This window comes from Pituophis catenifer, unplaced genomic scaffold, assembly GCF_029215685.1.
Source record: "Pituophis catenifer annectens isolate HBS135680 unplaced genomic scaffold, rPitCat1.0.hap2 SCAF_1, whole genome shotgun sequence".
In the NCBI taxonomy this organism is placed as follows: Eukaryota; Metazoa; Chordata; class Lepidosauria; order Squamata; family Colubridae; genus Pituophis; species Pituophis catenifer.
The window spans coordinates 283,373,359-283,391,496 of record NW_027256881.1 but is presented as its reverse complement, the minus strand read 5'-3'; the positions used below and the strand labels follow the sequence as shown (position 1 = coordinate 283,391,496).

The 18,138-nt window shown below is 40.7% G+C and overlaps 2 protein-coding genes across 2 annotated transcripts; both read left to right on the top strand.

Annotated features, from left to right (window-relative positions):
* The first annotated feature begins 2,533 nt into the window (after positions 1 to 2,533).
* Positions 2,534 to 11,676, top strand: JMJD7 (jumonji domain containing 7). Its single transcript, XM_070931303.1, has 8 exons — positions 2,534 to 2,613; positions 3,445 to 3,598; positions 3,838 to 4,091; positions 5,518 to 5,574; positions 6,355 to 6,450; positions 8,322 to 8,398; positions 9,044 to 9,203; positions 11,567 to 11,676. Exons 1-8 carry the CDS (start codon positions 2,535 to 2,537, stop codon positions 11,674 to 11,676), a joined length of 987 nt encoding a protein of 328 aa, XP_070787404.1. The 5' UTR covers position 2,534.
* A 2,983-nt stretch (positions 11,677 to 14,659) lies between these two features.
* LOC139307940 (acyl-coenzyme A thioesterase 1-like) lies at positions 14,660 to 17,551 on the top strand. The gene is made up of 3 exons (XM_070931300.1): positions 14,660 to 15,160; positions 15,965 to 16,167; positions 16,547 to 17,551. Exons 1-3 carry the CDS (start codon positions 14,707 to 14,709, stop codon positions 17,144 to 17,146), a joined length of 1,257 nt encoding a protein of 418 aa, XP_070787401.1. The 5' UTR covers positions 14,660 to 14,706; the 3' UTR covers positions 17,147 to 17,551.
* The last annotated feature ends 587 nt before the right edge of the window (positions 17,552 to 18,138 follow it).

Sequence of the window (18,138 nt, the reverse complement as noted above, 5' to 3'; positions counted from 1 at the left end):
TCTGTGTTCTTTCAACACTCCCTTTTTATTTTACACTTGTTTCAAAGGAGAAAACAACCCTAAACCTTCTTATTTATAAATTGTGTTTTGTATCTTGACTTTAATGGAATATGAACCTTTTACAATGTCCTTTTTTAATTATTTGAAAATTGTTTTAATGGTTGTTGGGGATTTGCACTGTGAGCGACTTTGGGGGGGTATTTTTAATTCTGCATTCATTTGTATTCAATGTCTAAATTTCAATAAAGAAATTTATTGTTACAAATTTACTTTCATGCTATTGTTTACTATGATTTTGTTAAGGCAATTGATGAACTCAGTGGGGCTACAAAATAAAGTGGAATATGCTATATTTCCCCCAGTAATTTTGAACTGAGAAAACAGGCAAAAGTTCCTTATCACATCACTACTTATTGTTCTATAAATCAATTTCCTGTGCAGTATGTGCAAATGTACATTTTGCAGGTCAACCCTCTTAGTAAACTGAGCCAATTGTTTTTCCATATGTTTCAGCAATAATCTGTTAGCCAATTTAGCTACAATGGGAAGAAATATTAGTACAAATGTACTGTATACAGAAAGACTTACATATTTTCTTGTGTGCTAATATGATATAGATGGTAGTAATTGTAGTAATAGTTATAGTTTTGCTACAGAAAATACTTTGATTCCACAATACTGCTCAGGAGAACCACTTTGGAGTAGTGGTTCAGGCACTAGGCTAGAAACTCAGAGACTATGAGTTCCAGTCCTGCCTTAGCTACTTAGCTAGGTGATCTTCAGCCAGTCACTATTTCTCAGCCCTATGAAGGAAACAATGACAAACCACTTCCAAAAAATCTAGCCAAGAGAACTGTAGAGTATTGTCCTGGGAGTTGGCAGGAGTCAAGACTGATTGAAAGGCACTATTTATTAATTACTGGTGCAGAATGCGGCCGCGCGGGGGATTATGGGAGCAAGAGGGCGCTCCCATGTGATGCCTCTCCTGCGCGAGCTGCATTGACTTCCAGTGGTCTTCCGGGTGCACTTCAAGGTGTTGGTCACCACCTTTAAAGCGCTCCATGGCATCGGACCTGGGTATTTGCGAGACCGCCTTCTGCCGCCGATAGCCTCCCACCGACCAGTACGCTCCCACAGAGAGGGACTCCTCAGGGTGCCATCAGCCAGGCAATGTCGGCTGGCGACCCCCAGGGGGAGGGCCTTCTCTATGGCAGCACCTGCCCTCTGGAACGATTTGCCCCCAGAGATACGAAGGATGCCAGATCTCCGGGCCTTTCGCCATGCCCTAAAAACTTTTCTTTTCCATCAAGCAGGGCTGGCGTGAAACCCCCCCCCCACTTTTAGCTCTTTTTAGCTTTTTAAGTGTAAATTGGGTTTTAATTGGATTGTTTTAAATTGTGGGCCAAAGCTGTATAATTCTTTTAATTGATTTAAAATTTTGTATTGGTATGTTTTTATCCTTGGCTGTGCACCGCCCTGAGTCCAATAGGAGAAGGGTGGTATATAAATTGAATTAATAATAATAATAATAATAATAATAATAATAATAATAATAATAATAATAATAATAATAATAATAATAAAAAATTAATCAAATATATATAGCTGCCCATCTCACGAGAAGTTACTATATGAATATTGTATGTTTGCCTCTGCATGTTTTACAACATTTGCATTGTATGTTTTGCAAATAAACCCTTACCTATGGAAATGGATAGGAGTCAACTTCAGCGAGATGAGCAGCATACAAGCCTGATAAATAAATACAAAAAGTGATTGTGAGTCTGGACTAGGATTATGCACTGCGATTAAGGTAAACTAAATGAGACATACTCCTTAATCACCATTGAATTTGTGGTCTGGATTGGGATGATAGTATTTTAACTGGGTTGTCAAAAAGCATATTTTAATGATTATATACGTTAACTTTGATTTGGGAGTGAGCTGAAACTGCATCCTTTGAACCAATATTAGTATACTGTGGTTTGCTTTTGGCATTTTTCTGCCAAGTGAAACCTAATTAGAATTTTTCCAGCAGGGGTGTGCTTGTGTGATGAGGCGTCTCTAGGGCTGAAGATTCTTGTCTTCATACTGAACCTAACTGCAGAACCTGAAATCCAACACAATTTTGGACAGTTTTTATCTTGTGGGGATTGTATGAGACTCGTAAAGTTTGTGGCGCCGCTGGAGTTTACATTTAACACGTTTTTCCTCCAGAGAAACTGCTCGTGTTCTTTTCATGTATTCAAATCATGTTTATACTTGTATCTGTTATCTTATATATGCTTGACAACTAAATACATGAAATGGTCTTGCACACATGCCACAAATTACACAAAAAAGGCGGCCTGAGCGCTCTGTCAGCTCGAGACCCAAACGTCTCCCTTCTGTCTCGCGACTGAAGTCGAGTGGGGGGGGGGCGAGCCGTGAGGCGCGTGCAGCGTCTTCCTCTGCGGAGGGAGAAGGCGGAGCCTAGGAATGGGCGTGGACTAAGGCCGGGTTGCTCTGTGTGTGCGGTCAGATAAGGCTCCCCGATGGCGGAGGCTGAAAGGAAAGAGTGGACGTTGCAAGCGATGAAGCGCTGTTTGTCTGATTTTCCAACCGAAGCCCGGGGTGAGCGGGATCTGGCTGTGTAAATGAGAGGCACGTTAGAGGCAGCGAAAGCTACACCCACCCACCCCCACCTCTCGGTTCTACCAGTGCATAAATGGAAGTAAGAGTATACAATCCACTTATGGACTAAGAATAACCGGAAGAAAAGAGAACGATAGTTATTTAAAACCAGGCTGGATATTGCAGCATGTGAGACCATACTCTTTTACAGGGGGAGTTTTTTTAAGATTAGAAGTTGTCTCTCGCCGTTTGGGCTCTGCGTTAAGGCGATCCAAAGATCGAGGGATGCCCCCACTTCTCTGCCCTGCAGATCTGCAAAAACGAAAAAACCCTGACTGCTAAATCTGCCCCCCCCCCCCCAAAATAAAAAAAGCCGGCATAGTTTTGCTACCATCTAGGGAACATCCCGATATTTGCATCGCAAAGTTGGTAGTGCCCCACGTGGATCATGATAACCCGGGCGATCTTAGAATCCCGGTTGGCTACTTTCCAAAACGGAGTTCTGGTGCACAAAATGCTGTACATTCTATAACGAAGCAGTGATAATGAAGTTGTCATATGGAGGCATTTGATAGAAATACAGCTAGGCAGATGGGGCATAACATTACCAAAGCCTAGGCCCATTCAATTATGGCACTTAGCAGTCCCAGCCTGCACAGCAAAAATATAAGTATACAGTATAGTTTTAAGAATTATTCTACTCCCCGGTCTGTTACTGAATCTTCTGGGAAGAATGAGAGAATTATAACTGCACCAAGAAAAACTGTAGCCAGAGTTGTCAATCCCTAAAATGATTGCAGTGTTCATGGATTTTTTTTCCTGTGTGAATAGAGTTGTGTTGGTCAGAATCCGTGCCATACCTTGATATTCTTCCGCCTCCCCTGGAATTCTACCGGGAATGGATCTGCCCAAACAAACCATGTATAATCCGAAATGCTTTCCACCACTGGCCGGCTCTGCAGAAGTGGACCTTGGGTTACTTGAGGTAGGAGGCTACAAGTAATAAAGATGGGATGTGTGCGCGTGTATGTGTATACACACACACATACACACATACATACACACGCCCGGATACACACACCTCAATCACTTATATGATGTCTTGATGATGATGTTTCCAGCACATCTGGGAGTGTTCTTGCCTAAAATATTGTGACTATTTTTTCTGGCATAAATCTGTGTTCCTTGCACAAAGATAAATCTCTTCTGATATTTTTGTTGCAGGCGAATAATGGGCTCCAAGCTGGTGAGTGTGGCAGTAACCCCCAATGGTTATGCTGATGCAGTTTATCAGGACTGGTTTGTTATGCCAGAGGAGCGTCATATGCCTTTCGGTGCTTTTTTGGACATTTTGGAGAAAAAGATAACTTCTCCAGGGGTGTTCTATGTGCAGAAACAGTGTTCAAACCTGACTGAGGAATTTCCTGAACTTATAGGTGATGTGGAGCCTGAGATACCTTGGATGAGTGAAGCACTGGGTAAATATTAAAATCCCAATATTCCAAAATTGGTACTATATTAGCCAGCTGCTTTCTGGCTTTGGAATGCTCCAAGATTGCATTGTTCATGGAGATGTTGCAATCAAAATTGATGGTTTTATTACTGTGCATGTAGTTCCCATATAAATAATAACTTATGTGCCTTTTGATGATGTTGGTTCACAATGGCCAAGAGTCTTTGAGTTGTGTAGTAGAGATTGCCTGCTAAGACTTTACCAGAAGTATTTTAAGCTGTTAAATGCAGTTAACATTATTCTGTGCATCCTAAATTAAAAATCAAATGTTTAATTTGTCAAACACATGCAGGCCAGCCCAAGGTCTTTTAAATGTTTCATAAAGCCCTAAAACCACAACACTAAAACTGTACAGTGAAATCTATTTAAATAATTATATCTGGGTGTTGCCAAACTTGCAGAATACTAGGAGAAGTTTCCTTGGTGGGTGGCTACTGCAGAAAATTGCATTAGATGATTTATTAGATCCCTTCCAATTCCTAGAGTAGTGATGGCTAACCTTTTTGCCATCGCATGCCAAAAATGGGGGGGAGCGTGGTGGGATCACATGCAAGTGTGCCCACATCCATAATTCTATGCACCCTGCCCCCCTGTGTTCCCCCCGCTTTTGGCACGTGATGGCACGGTGGGCCCGGTAGGCCCGTTTTTTGCTCTCCCCAGGTTCCAGAGCCTTTCTAGGAGCCTGGGAAGGGCAAAAACGATCTTCCCCACCCCCCCAGAGGCCCTCCGGAGGCCGGAAACTGTGTTTCCTGACTTCTGGTGGGCCCAGAAGGCCCGAAAATCAGCTGGCTGGCGCACGCATGTGTGCCAGAGCTGAGCTCGCGTGCCCACCGATATGGCTCCACGTGCCACCTGTGGCACCTGTGCCATAGGTTCGCCATCATGGTCCTAGAGAATTCCTGATTCTCTGAGTTTTAATTTTAAGTAAAAATCTGAAGAGAATGAACATGAGAAAGACAGTTTAGTCTAGTCGTTAAAGCACCAGGCCAGAAACCAGGAGACTATGTGTTCTGTCCTGCCTTAGCCATGAAAGTTGGCTGACTTTGGGCCACCCACTCTCTCAGCCCACGACATCAGACTTGGGCGATCTGAAAATAGCAGACCCTGCATTTTCAGGAAAATGCTAGTAAGGAAAAAAAAAAATAGAATGAAAATGAGCCTGTTGTCAGCTGCTTTCATTGAGAATATAAAATTATTCATCCTTGTGCATAATAGTGATAATATATATTTCTGAGACATTAACAGCTGTTTCTTCCAGATTTATTTAGAAAGGATGTTAAGAAAGGCAGCTAATTGATTGAGTGAAAATAAAATTCTTTACCAGTAGATCTGCAAGATAAGATAACAGAAACCCAGACCCTTTTTTGATTTGACTTTTTTTTTTAAAATAGGAAAGAAGCCCGATGCTGTGAATTTCTGGCTGGGAGAATCTTCTGCAGTAACCTCATGTACGTATGAGATCAGTGCATTCTCTGCTGCACCAAAGGTACTTTTTCAAGAGGCAACTGGACTTTCTGGTTTTTCTTTGAAGATGTTTTGCTTCTTATGCAAGAAGCTTCTTCAGCTCAGAAGTTTCCTGGATGAGAAGCGAAATGTCTTCAAAGAAAAACCAGAAAGTCCAGTTGCCTCTTGAAAAAGCACCTTTGAGACAGTCATGACCTGGATGACTGACAATCTCCATAGACATTCTCTGCTGCAATTCATAATTGGAAGGCAAATTTGGGTATCAAAACGTCTTTAAAAAAATAAAGGAAAATTTCTTTTGCGGAACAATATTTGAAATATCTTCCTTAGTCCTAACTGTTACTTTAACTGAACCTAGTTTCCCCCACTCCCACGTTGCAGTTACTTCATCTGGACAGAATTTTGGAGGGAAGGAAGTGGGTGGGAGGGGTGATCAGAAGACACAGGATTACAAATAACAGGCAATGATGCTTGGACTCAGTTCAGGGAATCGGACAGAGTGTAATGAAAGGCTTACCTAGAAATCTCTGAGTTTTTTTTTTTCCTGATTGCTGAATATCATTATAATCTGTATCTAAAATGAGTGGTGGATAGCAAAATAAAAAACCAAGCCAATTCATGGACTGTGCAAGCATATGGAATTATGCTAGTTCTTATAAATTCATGCTTGTGCTTTATTTTTGGGCTATGTTTGTAATGGAGGTAACAAATGACCATTCCCTCTTCCTTTTCCCAGTCTTTCATTTTTCTCCCTCCAATCTTAGTACACAAAGACCATTATGAAAACTTGTACTGCGTGATTTCTGGAGAAAAACATTTTTTGTTGCATCCGCCAAGTGACCGTCCCTTCATCCCATATGGTAGGTATTTTGAGAAATGGATAGGAATGGTGTTGGCTACATGACGCTGATATTTTGTAAGTCATTCAAAAAATGCCTTCAACTTCTCCAATATTTTACTATACAGCAGAGACTGTGGGTTTTTTTTTACTAAGCAAAGCATGGATAATCACCATACAGCACAGGTGCATATTTGCTAGATACAGCTGAGGTTTATGAGAAGCTTGGAAAAGGCATAAGAACATGAGATCCTTTTGGTACCTCTTGGCCGATCCCTCTTTTGTTGCTTTGGCTACTTGTTCACCCAGGAGATGTTAACTGTAGTCAGATGAGGAAAACATTATAGGTAGTCCTTGACTTAAAACCATTTGTTTAGTGACCATTCAAAGTTACAACAGTACTGAAAAAAGTGATTTATGACTGCTTTTCACACAACCATTGTAACATCCTTGTGGTCATGTGATTAAAATTTGGACGCTTGGCAACTGGTATATATTTATGACAGTGTCCTGAGATCATGTGATCACCTTTTGCAACCTTCCTACAAAAGCGAAGTTAAGGGGGAAGCCAGATTCACAAGTGTGTTACTAACTTCACTGCACGGGTTTCCTTAACAACTGTGGCAAGAAATGTCGTAAAAAAGGGCAAAACCAGGGGTGAAATGCTACCAGTTTGGACCAGTTCACCCAAACCAGTAGTAAAAAAATGCTATAGGTTCAGGCAAACTGGTATTTCTGAAATCTGCTTTCTAGTGAATCTAAATTGCGCAGCACAGCTGTTCCCTCTCCCCGCTGTTCTACTTACCTTGGAAAAGGCTTCTTAAGCCTCCTTGTTCAGTGCTGTGTAGTAGCGCTTGTGGTGTGCATGCGCGCACAGTGTGTGTTTGGCACCCACTGTGCATGTGCACGCAGCGAAACTAGCAGACTTTGGAGCATTTCACCACTGGGCGAAATACACTTAACAACTGTCTTCCTTAGAAAAGAAAATTTTGGGCTCAGTTGTGGTTGTAAGTCAAAGACTACCTGTACTTGGGCATAATGCACTACAATAACCTTTTCTAATCTGTTACTCTATAAATTATTGGAACAATAATTTTGTGGGCTGGGCATTTTGAGAGTTATATTCCTCAAACATCTGGAACACATTGTGCTGGAGAAGGCTATACTGTAGATCTCAAACTTTTGGCACAATTTTTGGAAGAAAAAATCAGTAATTAATCCCCAAATTAGGGATTACATGGGATTTGTGGGTTTTTTTCTGCTTTTAAAATATTTATAAAAGCATCTATGTGAAAGGGGGGACATTTTGGAATGATGCTGTTGGTAAGGGGGAGGGGGAGGGTCTACTGCTTGCTAAATTCCCTTCTTCTGAAATTGCTGTTAACTTTGAAGGAGAAATGTTATGGTTAAAATTTTCCAATGCTGATATATATTGAGGAGCTAGAATTTGGATTGATTAATCAAAGAATTATACGGTATTTATGCTGTGTATGGCTTCTTTCCAAACTCTTCTTCCCAGTGTGGCTTAAAAAGAAAGGCAGAAAAAGAGAATTCCAGTCATGAATTCCCACAGAATGCCTAATTTGTCCTCAATATTAAAACAGATGGTTTATATATGGACTTATATATAATTTTTTAATATTTATATAAATAAATACATACATACATATACTTTCCCCAGCTATATATACATTCAAGTTCAGATTTCTGGAAAAAATAATTTCTAGTAAAACAATCTGTTTCAAGGGTAACAATCTGTATTAAATGGTAAAATACCCCATGGTGCTCCTGTGAGTTTGCCACATTGCCCTGAGGTGCTGTGGTACATACACAGTGTGGGAACTGCAGAGTTAATCGTAAACAATACACTTCTGTATGTACTTCATGTTCCAGAGTTATATCCACCAGCAACTTACCACATCTCAGAAGATGGGTCATTTGATATTCTGGAAAATAAAATGGCAGAGAAGGTATGCATAACTTTCAGTCTACTTTATAAACTTACTATTATATCTTATTAGTTTAAAAATATTTTAATGATCCTCCTCTCAAGTTATCAGGTTGCCCTGCGCTGATCCCGCCTCCTCCTCCTCAATTCTCCATGCTCGGGGATGGGGGGGGGGAAGTAATTGCTCATCTGCTCTGCTGCCTGCCCTGTCCTCCCCACTTGCTTGGTCCTCCTGTGCCCCCTCTCCCTTGTTGGCGATCCTTCCCAAGCCCGAGGGACCTGGGACTGCCTTGTCCTGCTCCTCAGATCGTTCCTCCATTGGCCCTAGCTCTGTCTCATCTTCCTCTTCGGATTCGGGCTCCGATAGGGCCATGACACATGTTGGAAATGAAAAAAATGCACTGAGGAGAGGCTTCCGTCTAGCTACTCTGCCATAAAGCCCAGATCGGTATAGGGCGGCAGTGATGGTTGTTCTTCTGGAACTCTGTCCCATCTCTACACTAATTGTTTTAAAAAATATTTTGATATTTGGTTGTATTGCTTAATAATTGTGCAGGATTCTATTTTCAATGCTTTTCAAATATTTCTCTTAAATGATTCAATTCTGGAAGAAATAATTATCTTATTAATATCATATTAATATCATATTAACCTTTCATCTACAAAGGTACCCTGGATCCCTTTAGATCCTTTAAGTCCAGATCTGAAACAATACCCAGAATATGCTCAGGCAAAGCCTTTAAGATGTACTGTGAAGTCTGGTGAAATGTTGTATCTTCCTTCTCTTTGGTTCCATCATGTTCAGCAATCACATGGCTGCATAGCAGGTAAGAAAAATGCCGAAGGTATCTTTTAATTTATAATAGCTACAAGCTCACCAGATTTCTCTGTCAATATGTAAATGATTTCCTTCTTCTGTCTTCAGTTAGATTGTATTCAATGTTATTCCAAAATATCAAATCAAATCTTTATTATCATTATAGGCCAGTATAAGAAAGGTGGGATGCAGTCAATTTAAAAGCATAGAAAACACATCAGAATTTACAGTAACAAAAGAAAAAAGTGAAAACCTAGGTGATATATAGGATATATGTATTAAAACCGAAAGTATATATAAAAAACAAGAAGCTTAAAAGAATCTAAAAACAAGAGTAAGAGCATTAGATGAGCGTAGGGATCTTTAAAAGGTTATTATACTTACCCAGCAGGAGAGATATTGTGATCATTTCAAAACAAACCAATTGTAGGCATAGATCTGGCTTCACTCACTCAAATTCTACTCATGGAATAGTTCTGCAGACAGACATGTTAGAGAGAGTCTTCGGTGACCTTGAGGAGATTGCAAAAGAAAGAATTGCTAAAAATGACCTTTATCATCTTCTAGTAGTTGGGATTTCTGCTTGAAATAATATTTATTTTTTGGAAAGCAACTCAGGATCCAAGCCAACCTTTGAATAGATGAGATCTGAAAATAATATTGTATTTGAATTGGAAAGTTCAAATTCTACCACTATACTTTGACAGTTTAGCAGTTTCTCTGCTGCAGTTTCTCTGCTGCAAATCAAAGTAAGAATTGCATATATTCTGTAAGTAGTCCTTGATTAATGACCATTTCTTCAGTGTCTGTTTGACGTTACTGTAGTGCTGAACAAGTAGAACTTATGACTAGTCATCTCTGCATTCTTATGATCATAAACTGGGTGTAAGGTCTTTCCTCAGTGGTCCCCTCAGGAAAACAGAACTCTTGAAACAGGTAGCATTTTAAAAGGAACTTTTATTGGGTGACAGTGATAGCAAAGAGAATAGGCAGGATCTAAAGTTATCGCACTAGAACATTAGATTAAAAGTTGTTTGTCAAAACCCCTCCCCACTGCTCAGTCCGACAAGAGCCAATCACCAGATGTTGGGTTGTTGTGAGAACTTTGAGCTGAGAAGGTGATAAGTTGTTCTCAGGCACCGCACTCCCGTCTTCTTCAGAGCTGAGACAAAATAGATGGCCCCAGGCCCATCCCTCCCCAGGAAGACACATCAAAGTAAAGGACCAAAGCAAGTGACAGATCATAAAAATACCAAGGCTCCCTCCTCCCACCAGAATGGCAGCGTCCTGATAGGGAACTATGGGGACCTGACACCGGGCCTTGGCAACTTGATGATTGCAGTGTCCTACAGGCACATGCTGGCCATTTATGACCTTCTCTGCCAGCTTCTGGCAAGCAAAGTCATTGGAGAAGCTGGTAGGGAAGTTTGCAAGTCATTCCTGTCGTTCACTTTTGTGGCTTTTTCTCCTGAGGAGCCCAGCTATGGAGTACACAGTCCCCGGGAACTCATTCAACTTAGTGTGCACCTGCCAGCAGCACCCACCCGCCACGCACTCCATACCATGCTCACATGACTGCATTCACATGGCAGCCACCTGCGCACCTTCTGCACCTGTATTCTCCCCTCAGTCACTCTTCTGCCATGCCACAGCAGTCACTTACCTGCCTGCCAGCCTGCTTGCCAGCTTGCCCGGGATTTGGTACTTCTTGCCAGCTTTCCCATGAATTTTGCTTGTTGGAAGCTGGCAGGGAATTGCAAGGGGGTCCTCACTTAACAACAGCAATGAGGACTGCTGGAATTGTGGTTGCTAAGGGATGAGCTCACGTAACATTGGTGTTTACAACCATATTGCTTAGCAATAGAAATAGCACTCCTAATTAACATAATTAAGCAAAGACTACCTTGGTTACGTTCATTTAAAGTAAAGATCATCTTTACAATGGATTCTATATGATGTCTCACTACTTCACACTCACCACCCCCTTTTTTAAAAAGAAAATTCTGTTTCCATGAAAAATACATAAAACTAGATTACATTTGAAAATATTGTATCAGAATGCCATTATAGCCATGTAGTAACTAATGCTAGTAATAAAGTTGTTTATTGAAGCAGAACTGTTTAAATCTCTTGGCTGAGTTTATTTAAAATGGGCAGAAAAATTGGATTACTTCCTTTCAAAGTTCCAATGACGGAATCTCTAAAAACCCAGTGTTGCATTGAGAATTGATAATAATATTAAGGGTAGAATCTTCAGGTTATCTGTATGTTTGGTTTTTAATTTGCATTGAATCATAGAGTTCCTTATAAAGCTTAAATTATAAGGTAAGAATACTATTAATACTATTAAAAGACTTTTTCTTTCTTCCTCAGTGAATTATTGGTATGATATGGAATATGATCTAAAATACTCCTATTATCAGCTGCTGGATTCTCTCACCAAAGCTGCACAACCAATGTTGGATTCTTCTTGGAACAGCTGAACTTTTACATCTGATGTGGAATTGTGCTTACAATTTTTCTATATCTTTATTCATATAATTTAAATAAATAATTGCATAATTGATCTCATCATGCAAAAGGCAATTTTTATATCATATGAATGCATTATAGGAGATGTTGGCCAAACTCTGTCTTACACAGCTGTTTTCCTATTTTTAGTGAAATAACATATTTTTCGTACTATAAGACGCACCTGACTATAAGATGCAGCTAAATTTAGTAGAGGAAAACAAAAAAAAAAAAAAAGTTTTTGGCCTACCTTTTTTCGGCCCTTTTCCAATCTTTTTTCAGCCTGTTTCCGGGGCTTTTTTTGGCCCGTTTTCAAGGCCTTTTTTTTTTGCCCATTTCCGAGGCTTTTTGGGGGTGTTTTTGAGGCTTTTTTTCGCCTGTTTTCGAGGCTTTTTGGCCCATTTTTGAGTTTTTTTCAGACCTTATTTTTGAAAAAACGGGCCAAAAAAGCCCCCAAAACGGGCTGAAAAAAGCCCCGAAAATGGGCGAAAAAAGCCTAAAAACAAGCCAAAAAAAGATCTGAAAATGGGGCGTGCGGAGGCCAAAAAAAATGGCGGGTGGGTGGAGCTTTGGCAATATTCAGTCTATAAGAGACACAGACATTTTTGCCCCCTTTTGGGAGACAAAAAAATGTGTCTTATAGTCCAAAAAATACGGTACTTTGCCTCATCACTGTGTCAGTTACCAAATCATATTCTGATTAACAGTTTTATCTTTTAAAAATTAAGCAGATTTTCTATCTTCATTTCAATGAGATTTCAGGTTAATGTTTGGAAATGACACCATCTACTTCGTGTAAAATGGATTCCTGCAGATAAACAGTGTTTTAATGCCCTCAGTATCATTCAACATCTGTATTTGTCTGTTGGATGAAAAAACATGGAGTAGTATCTGCTAGCTTTCTGTTTCTTTACCCATTAGGCCTTCAGGCAATATGGTCGTCTCTCAGTTTGGGCCTTGTTCAAGCATTTCACTATGTCACACAGTTTGCCCTGCAACCATTGCAACATTTCTGGGTTTCTAGGATAGAAGCTGTCTCTCAGAATGAGGTGGATGAACACGTACTCAGCAGGGAAAAGAATACATTGCAGAATACTTACTTTTGTCATAATTTCTCTGACAGTACAGATAGTATTCAGGTTACCACCTCATTAATCCCTATAAACCTATAATGGGATTAATGGGCTTCTAGCTAAACCAGTGGACGACATGATGGCTACTATGTGTCCTAACTACATAGACAGCTAGCTTTATTTGACCCACACACATCTGTCTCTGTGAGGACTTATGAATTGAGGATGATTAAACTCTTCCCTTAGAACAATACTCAGAGTTACTATTATAAACTGTTAAACGACATATGGATAAAAACACCTGTTATTGAGGGACTACTTATTTTTTAAAAGATTGTGGGGTACCACAAGGTTTCGTCTTAGGCCCAGTACTCTTCAACATCTTCATAAATGACTGATTAGGGAACAGAGGGGAACTCCTCAAATTTTGAGATGACACTAAGCTGGGAGGAATAGCCAACACCCCAGAAGGTAAGTTCAGGATCCCAAAAGATCTTGACAGACTTGAACAATGGGCCCTATCCAACAAAATGAAATTTTAATGTAGAAAAAAGCAAGGTTTTTACACTTAGGTAGGAAAAACCAAAAATACAGATATAGATTAGGCAAAACCTGGCTCAAAAACAATAACTGGAGAGGGACCTAGTGGAATCACTAGGAATCACTGAAATATGAGCCAGTAGTGTGTGTCAGCAGCCAAAAAAGCTTATACAATCCTTGGTTGTATAAACAGGCATAGAATAAAAATCAGGTGAAGTACTACACCTGGAAAACTATCCAGTTTTGGTCACCACATAACAAAAATGATGTTGAGACTGGAAAAAGTGCAAAGAAGAGCAACTAAAATGATTAAAGGCCTGGAAACGAAAACATCAAGAATATCAAGGATTTGGGTTTGGCTAGTCTAGAAAAAAGGACTAGGGGGCGCATGAGAGCAGTATTCCAGTATTTGAGAGGTTGCTACAAAGAGGAGGGGATCAGTTTATTTTCCAAAGCACCAGAGGGAAGGAAAAGAAAGACTGGAAAGTAGTCAAGAAGAGAAGCAACCTGGAATTAAGGAGAAACTTCCTAACAGAACAATTAATCAATGGAACAGCTTTCCTCTAGAAGTTGTGGGTGTTTCATCACTGGAGGTTTTAAGAAGAGACTGGAAAATCACTTGTCTGAAATGGTACAGGGTCTCCTGCTTTAGCAGAGGGTTGGACTAGAAGACCTCAAAGGTACCTTCCAGCTCTGTTCTGATCGATTGATCTATTATTGTCTGATGAAGACAAGCATAATTAAAGAATTTGCATTGTTTGCTATGGCTGCAAAGGAAGATGCAAAAGCACATTTTGACAAATAGTGCTGTTAATATTATGGGGGGGGTCTGTTGAACTAATATGATTGCTGTAATTTCATGTGTTCAACATCTATGGTTGCAAATAAATATTTACATAAATGTGCAATAAATAAATAATCTTTGGGCTCCTAATGAACATGATTTACAATAGACATCATGGCAATATTTTAATATGCCAGTTGTTTTAATAGGATATTCTCATATTTTTGAATAGCTTTGCTGGTCACAAAATCTCTATGTCATATAACTAAAGCCAACGTTCTCACTTTTGCTTTTTGATTGCCAGTTCTGCTGTGCAAAAGGGCAAACTCCAGCAAGGCAATTCTTGCAACCACTTGGCAGTTCGCAGGGCTGATTTGACTTCCGCTTGGTAGCTCCCGCCCATAATTTGTCAGAATTTTGTGACTATTTTTATTTCTGATTTTAAGAACTACATTTCCCAGAAACCCTCGCCGCGTGGTTTTATTCGCCGCCCTAAATCCTTCGGATTATAAACTGGGAGCCAAAGTCCAGAGAGCAAAATAAACCCGCCCGGGATCTGAGCAGGAGCAGAGGGAAGCTTGGCGGGCTTTAGCAAAGTTGCTCAGATGGCGGCGCGCATTCTGATCTTGCCTTCTCCCGCCTGCCTGTATGACGAGCCAGTCCAGGTGAAGATCGAGGGCCTCTCTCCGCTACAGGAGGTCACCGTCTCGGCCTCTCTGGTGGATGAAAGCGGCAACCTTTTCCAATCGCGCGCCTACTATCGGGCTGAAGGTAACGGAGCCTTGGACCTCAGCTGCTCCCCGTCGCTGGGTGGGAGCTACTGCGGGGTCGAGCCCATGGGCTTACTGTGGACGCTGGAATCCCCGACGCCCCATAAGAGGCTGAGGAAGACAAACGTCCTCACCCCTTTCTGTGTCACCTACGAGGTGTACGACGGGCGCGGAGTCAGCGGCTCGCTCCTTTGCCGCTGCCGCAGCGAGAGGCGCTTCATGGCCGAAGGCGTGAAAAGAGTGCCCGTCCGAGAAGGCCGGCTGAGAGCCACGCTTTTCTGCCCGCCCGGTGAGTTGCAACTTGCACGAGTGGATGAGCTGAAAACCCGGGGGTCGCGGGGCTGAGATCCCTGAAACAAACACGCTTAGCAGGCAGCGAAAGACCTCGCTAGAAACGATTTCCTCCTTAAAGGTAGATCATTGAAAATAGCGAAGCCCCCCCCCCCCCCTTCCATCCCTGGAGTTGCTTTTGCTTCCCTTCTAGGTTCCCAGATCCAGGGAATATGAGCAAGACTGGATCTCTGGAAATTGCTATAGAGTACAGCTCTACTGGTGATGTCTTAAGAGTGGCAGGTGTGCTTTTGATTTTGAATCCCCATTTTATGCCTTTCTTCTTCCCTCCCAAGTCTAGGTGCTCTTCGCTGTGGACGCAACATATGTTATACGAAGTTAAAGATTAAAATGTCACAGTTGTAGGCCATAAAACCTGGATTAAAATTCGAAGGAAAGTAATTTATCAAACAGCAGCATTAAATCAAAATAGTTAATATACAGAATTATTCTGGGTGAAACACTCCCTGGTGCCCATTTATCATAGACTACGCAGTGAAGCAAGGCTTCATTAGTACTCTTAAAACAGGCCTGTCCAGTCTTTATTCTACAGGTGTGCTGGATATCTCTAAATCTCTAGATGGTTTGTTTGATTTGAGTTTCTGGGAATTCACCAGCTGTTGGAGAACTGTTCCCTGTGGGAAAGGGTGTCTTAACTTGTAGGTTTTGTAAGGGCTGGTCTCTGAATTTTCTTTCCAAAAGTATCAGCCTGTTTGGTTTTATAATCCTGTAAAACCCTGTTCTTTTTCATGTCTTTTTTTAGGCCCTGGACCTTTCCCAGCACTTATTGACTTGTATGGATCTGCAGGCGGACTGGTGGAGTACAGAGCAAGTCTTTTGGCAAGCAGAGGTTTTGTTACACTGGCGCTTGCTTTTTTAGCTTTTGAAGATCTCCCCACTTTCCCAGAGTTCATTGACTTAGATTATTTTGGTGAAGCAATAAAGTTCTTGCAGAAACAACAAAAGGTATCCAAACAAACTAAGATCATGGGTGATGGGGCGTTGACTTTTGAGCAAGAAATAATTTGGTGCTTTTGTAGTTTTGTAGTACACCGCAGTTAATCTTTAGTCTTGTTGGAACTGAAACCCTTAGTTTATACTGAGATTCATAAATGCAAATTTATCTTAAGCTGATGCTGAAGCAGTCTTGGGTTTGATTCCAACTTGTGTTGCAAAAAGTTCTATTTGTACACCCTCCCTCAACTTAGTGTTCTCCAAATTTGTTATGTATTTTGAATCTTATAATTGTAGACCATCTGAAGGAAATGAAGTTGGGAGATAAATTATAATTAATGGGGAAAGAATGAATATAGATATGAAAGTAATCCTTTTCCTATGGTTTCAGGTTAAATCGACAAAAATTGGAGTTGTGGGACTATCTAAAGGTGCAGATCTCGCTCTTGCCTTAGCTGCATTTTGTCCGGACATCCAAGCTGCTGTCAGCATTTCTGGCTCAGGGGTAAATGCTTTTTTCCCCTTGAAACTGAAAGGACACATCATTCCACCTCATCCTTATAATTTGGAGAAGGTCAAATCTACTGATGTTCCGAATGTACTGAATTTTACTGAAGTAATGGATGACACCAAAGACCCATCGACCTGGCCATGCCGCATCCCTGTTGAAAAGTCCTTAAGCAAGTTCCTCTTCATATGTGGACAGGATGACAAACACTGGAAAAGTCAAATGTTCTGCCAAGAAGCTGTTAGCCGCCTTCAGCAGAATGGATGTCATGTGGAGTTCTATTGCTATCCTGGAGCTGGGCACCTCTTGGAGCCTCCTTATATGCCCTTGTGCTATATTTCATTTCACAAGGCAATTGGGGCCCTTGTAGTCTGGGGCGGAAAGTGGAAAGAACATGCAGAGGCACAGGAAGATGCTTGGCAAAGAATATTAGCCTTTTTCAGACAACACTTACTGGAGTCAACTTTGAAAAGTACTTTATAGGATGCAGTTTCGTACTTGCTTGTAAGAAAGGCAGAATTGCTTGTCCTACTTTAGATGTCAGTTGGTAACCAAGTTAAACTCAGAGTGAAAGTATATTTTGCCACTTTGAGGTACACCAAAGGGGCACCACAATTTTCATTCGTTTGCTGAAAACTCTTCCAGCTGCAGACCTTTAAGAATAGAATATTCTTAAGTGCCTCTTCAGTGCCTCTTCTGCAAGGGCAGAGACCAACTTTGGGTTCATCTTTTTCCTTCATGGTTTAGAGCCCTTTCAACAAAGTGGCCCAGACAAGGAAGTTTTGATGGGGTGTTATACGGGTTTTTAGCTTTATCTGATTTAATTAGGCATTTTAACTTTGTATAATGGATTATTTTGGTTTTTATTGTTGTGAGCCGCCCTGAGTCTGTTGGAGATAGGACGGCATATGTCTAATAAGCCTAATAAAATAAATAAATAAAATAAATAAGTTTGTATCTCAGCAGGTGCTAGGTTGCTGAGCCCATCATGAATATTCTCTACAGTTTCTCACCATGAACGGTTGAGAGATTTAACTTCATTTTAAGACTCTTCTCTCTTTTTTTTTATGGTCAAGTTTTTTATTTATGTATAAGTATTTTGAAGACTTATTTTCTCTGGGCATTTCATTTTACAAAAGAAGGAAAAAATAACAGATATACTGATAGTAATAATGATTATACACATAATTACAACCGTATTTATAATTATATTAGCTTATATTAATTGTACTAGCATACTTATAATTATAAAAACTATTTTATTTTAAAAATATATTTTAAAAAGCAGAGACATCACCCTGCCAACTAAAGTGCCTATAGTCAAGGCTATGGTTTTCCCAGTTGCAATGTATGGCTGTGAAAGTTGGACCATAAGAAAGGCTGAGTGCCAAGGAATTGAGGCCTTTGAACTATGGCGCTGGAGAAGACTCCTGCGAGTCCCTTGGACTGCAAGGCGGTCAAACCGGTCAGTCCTA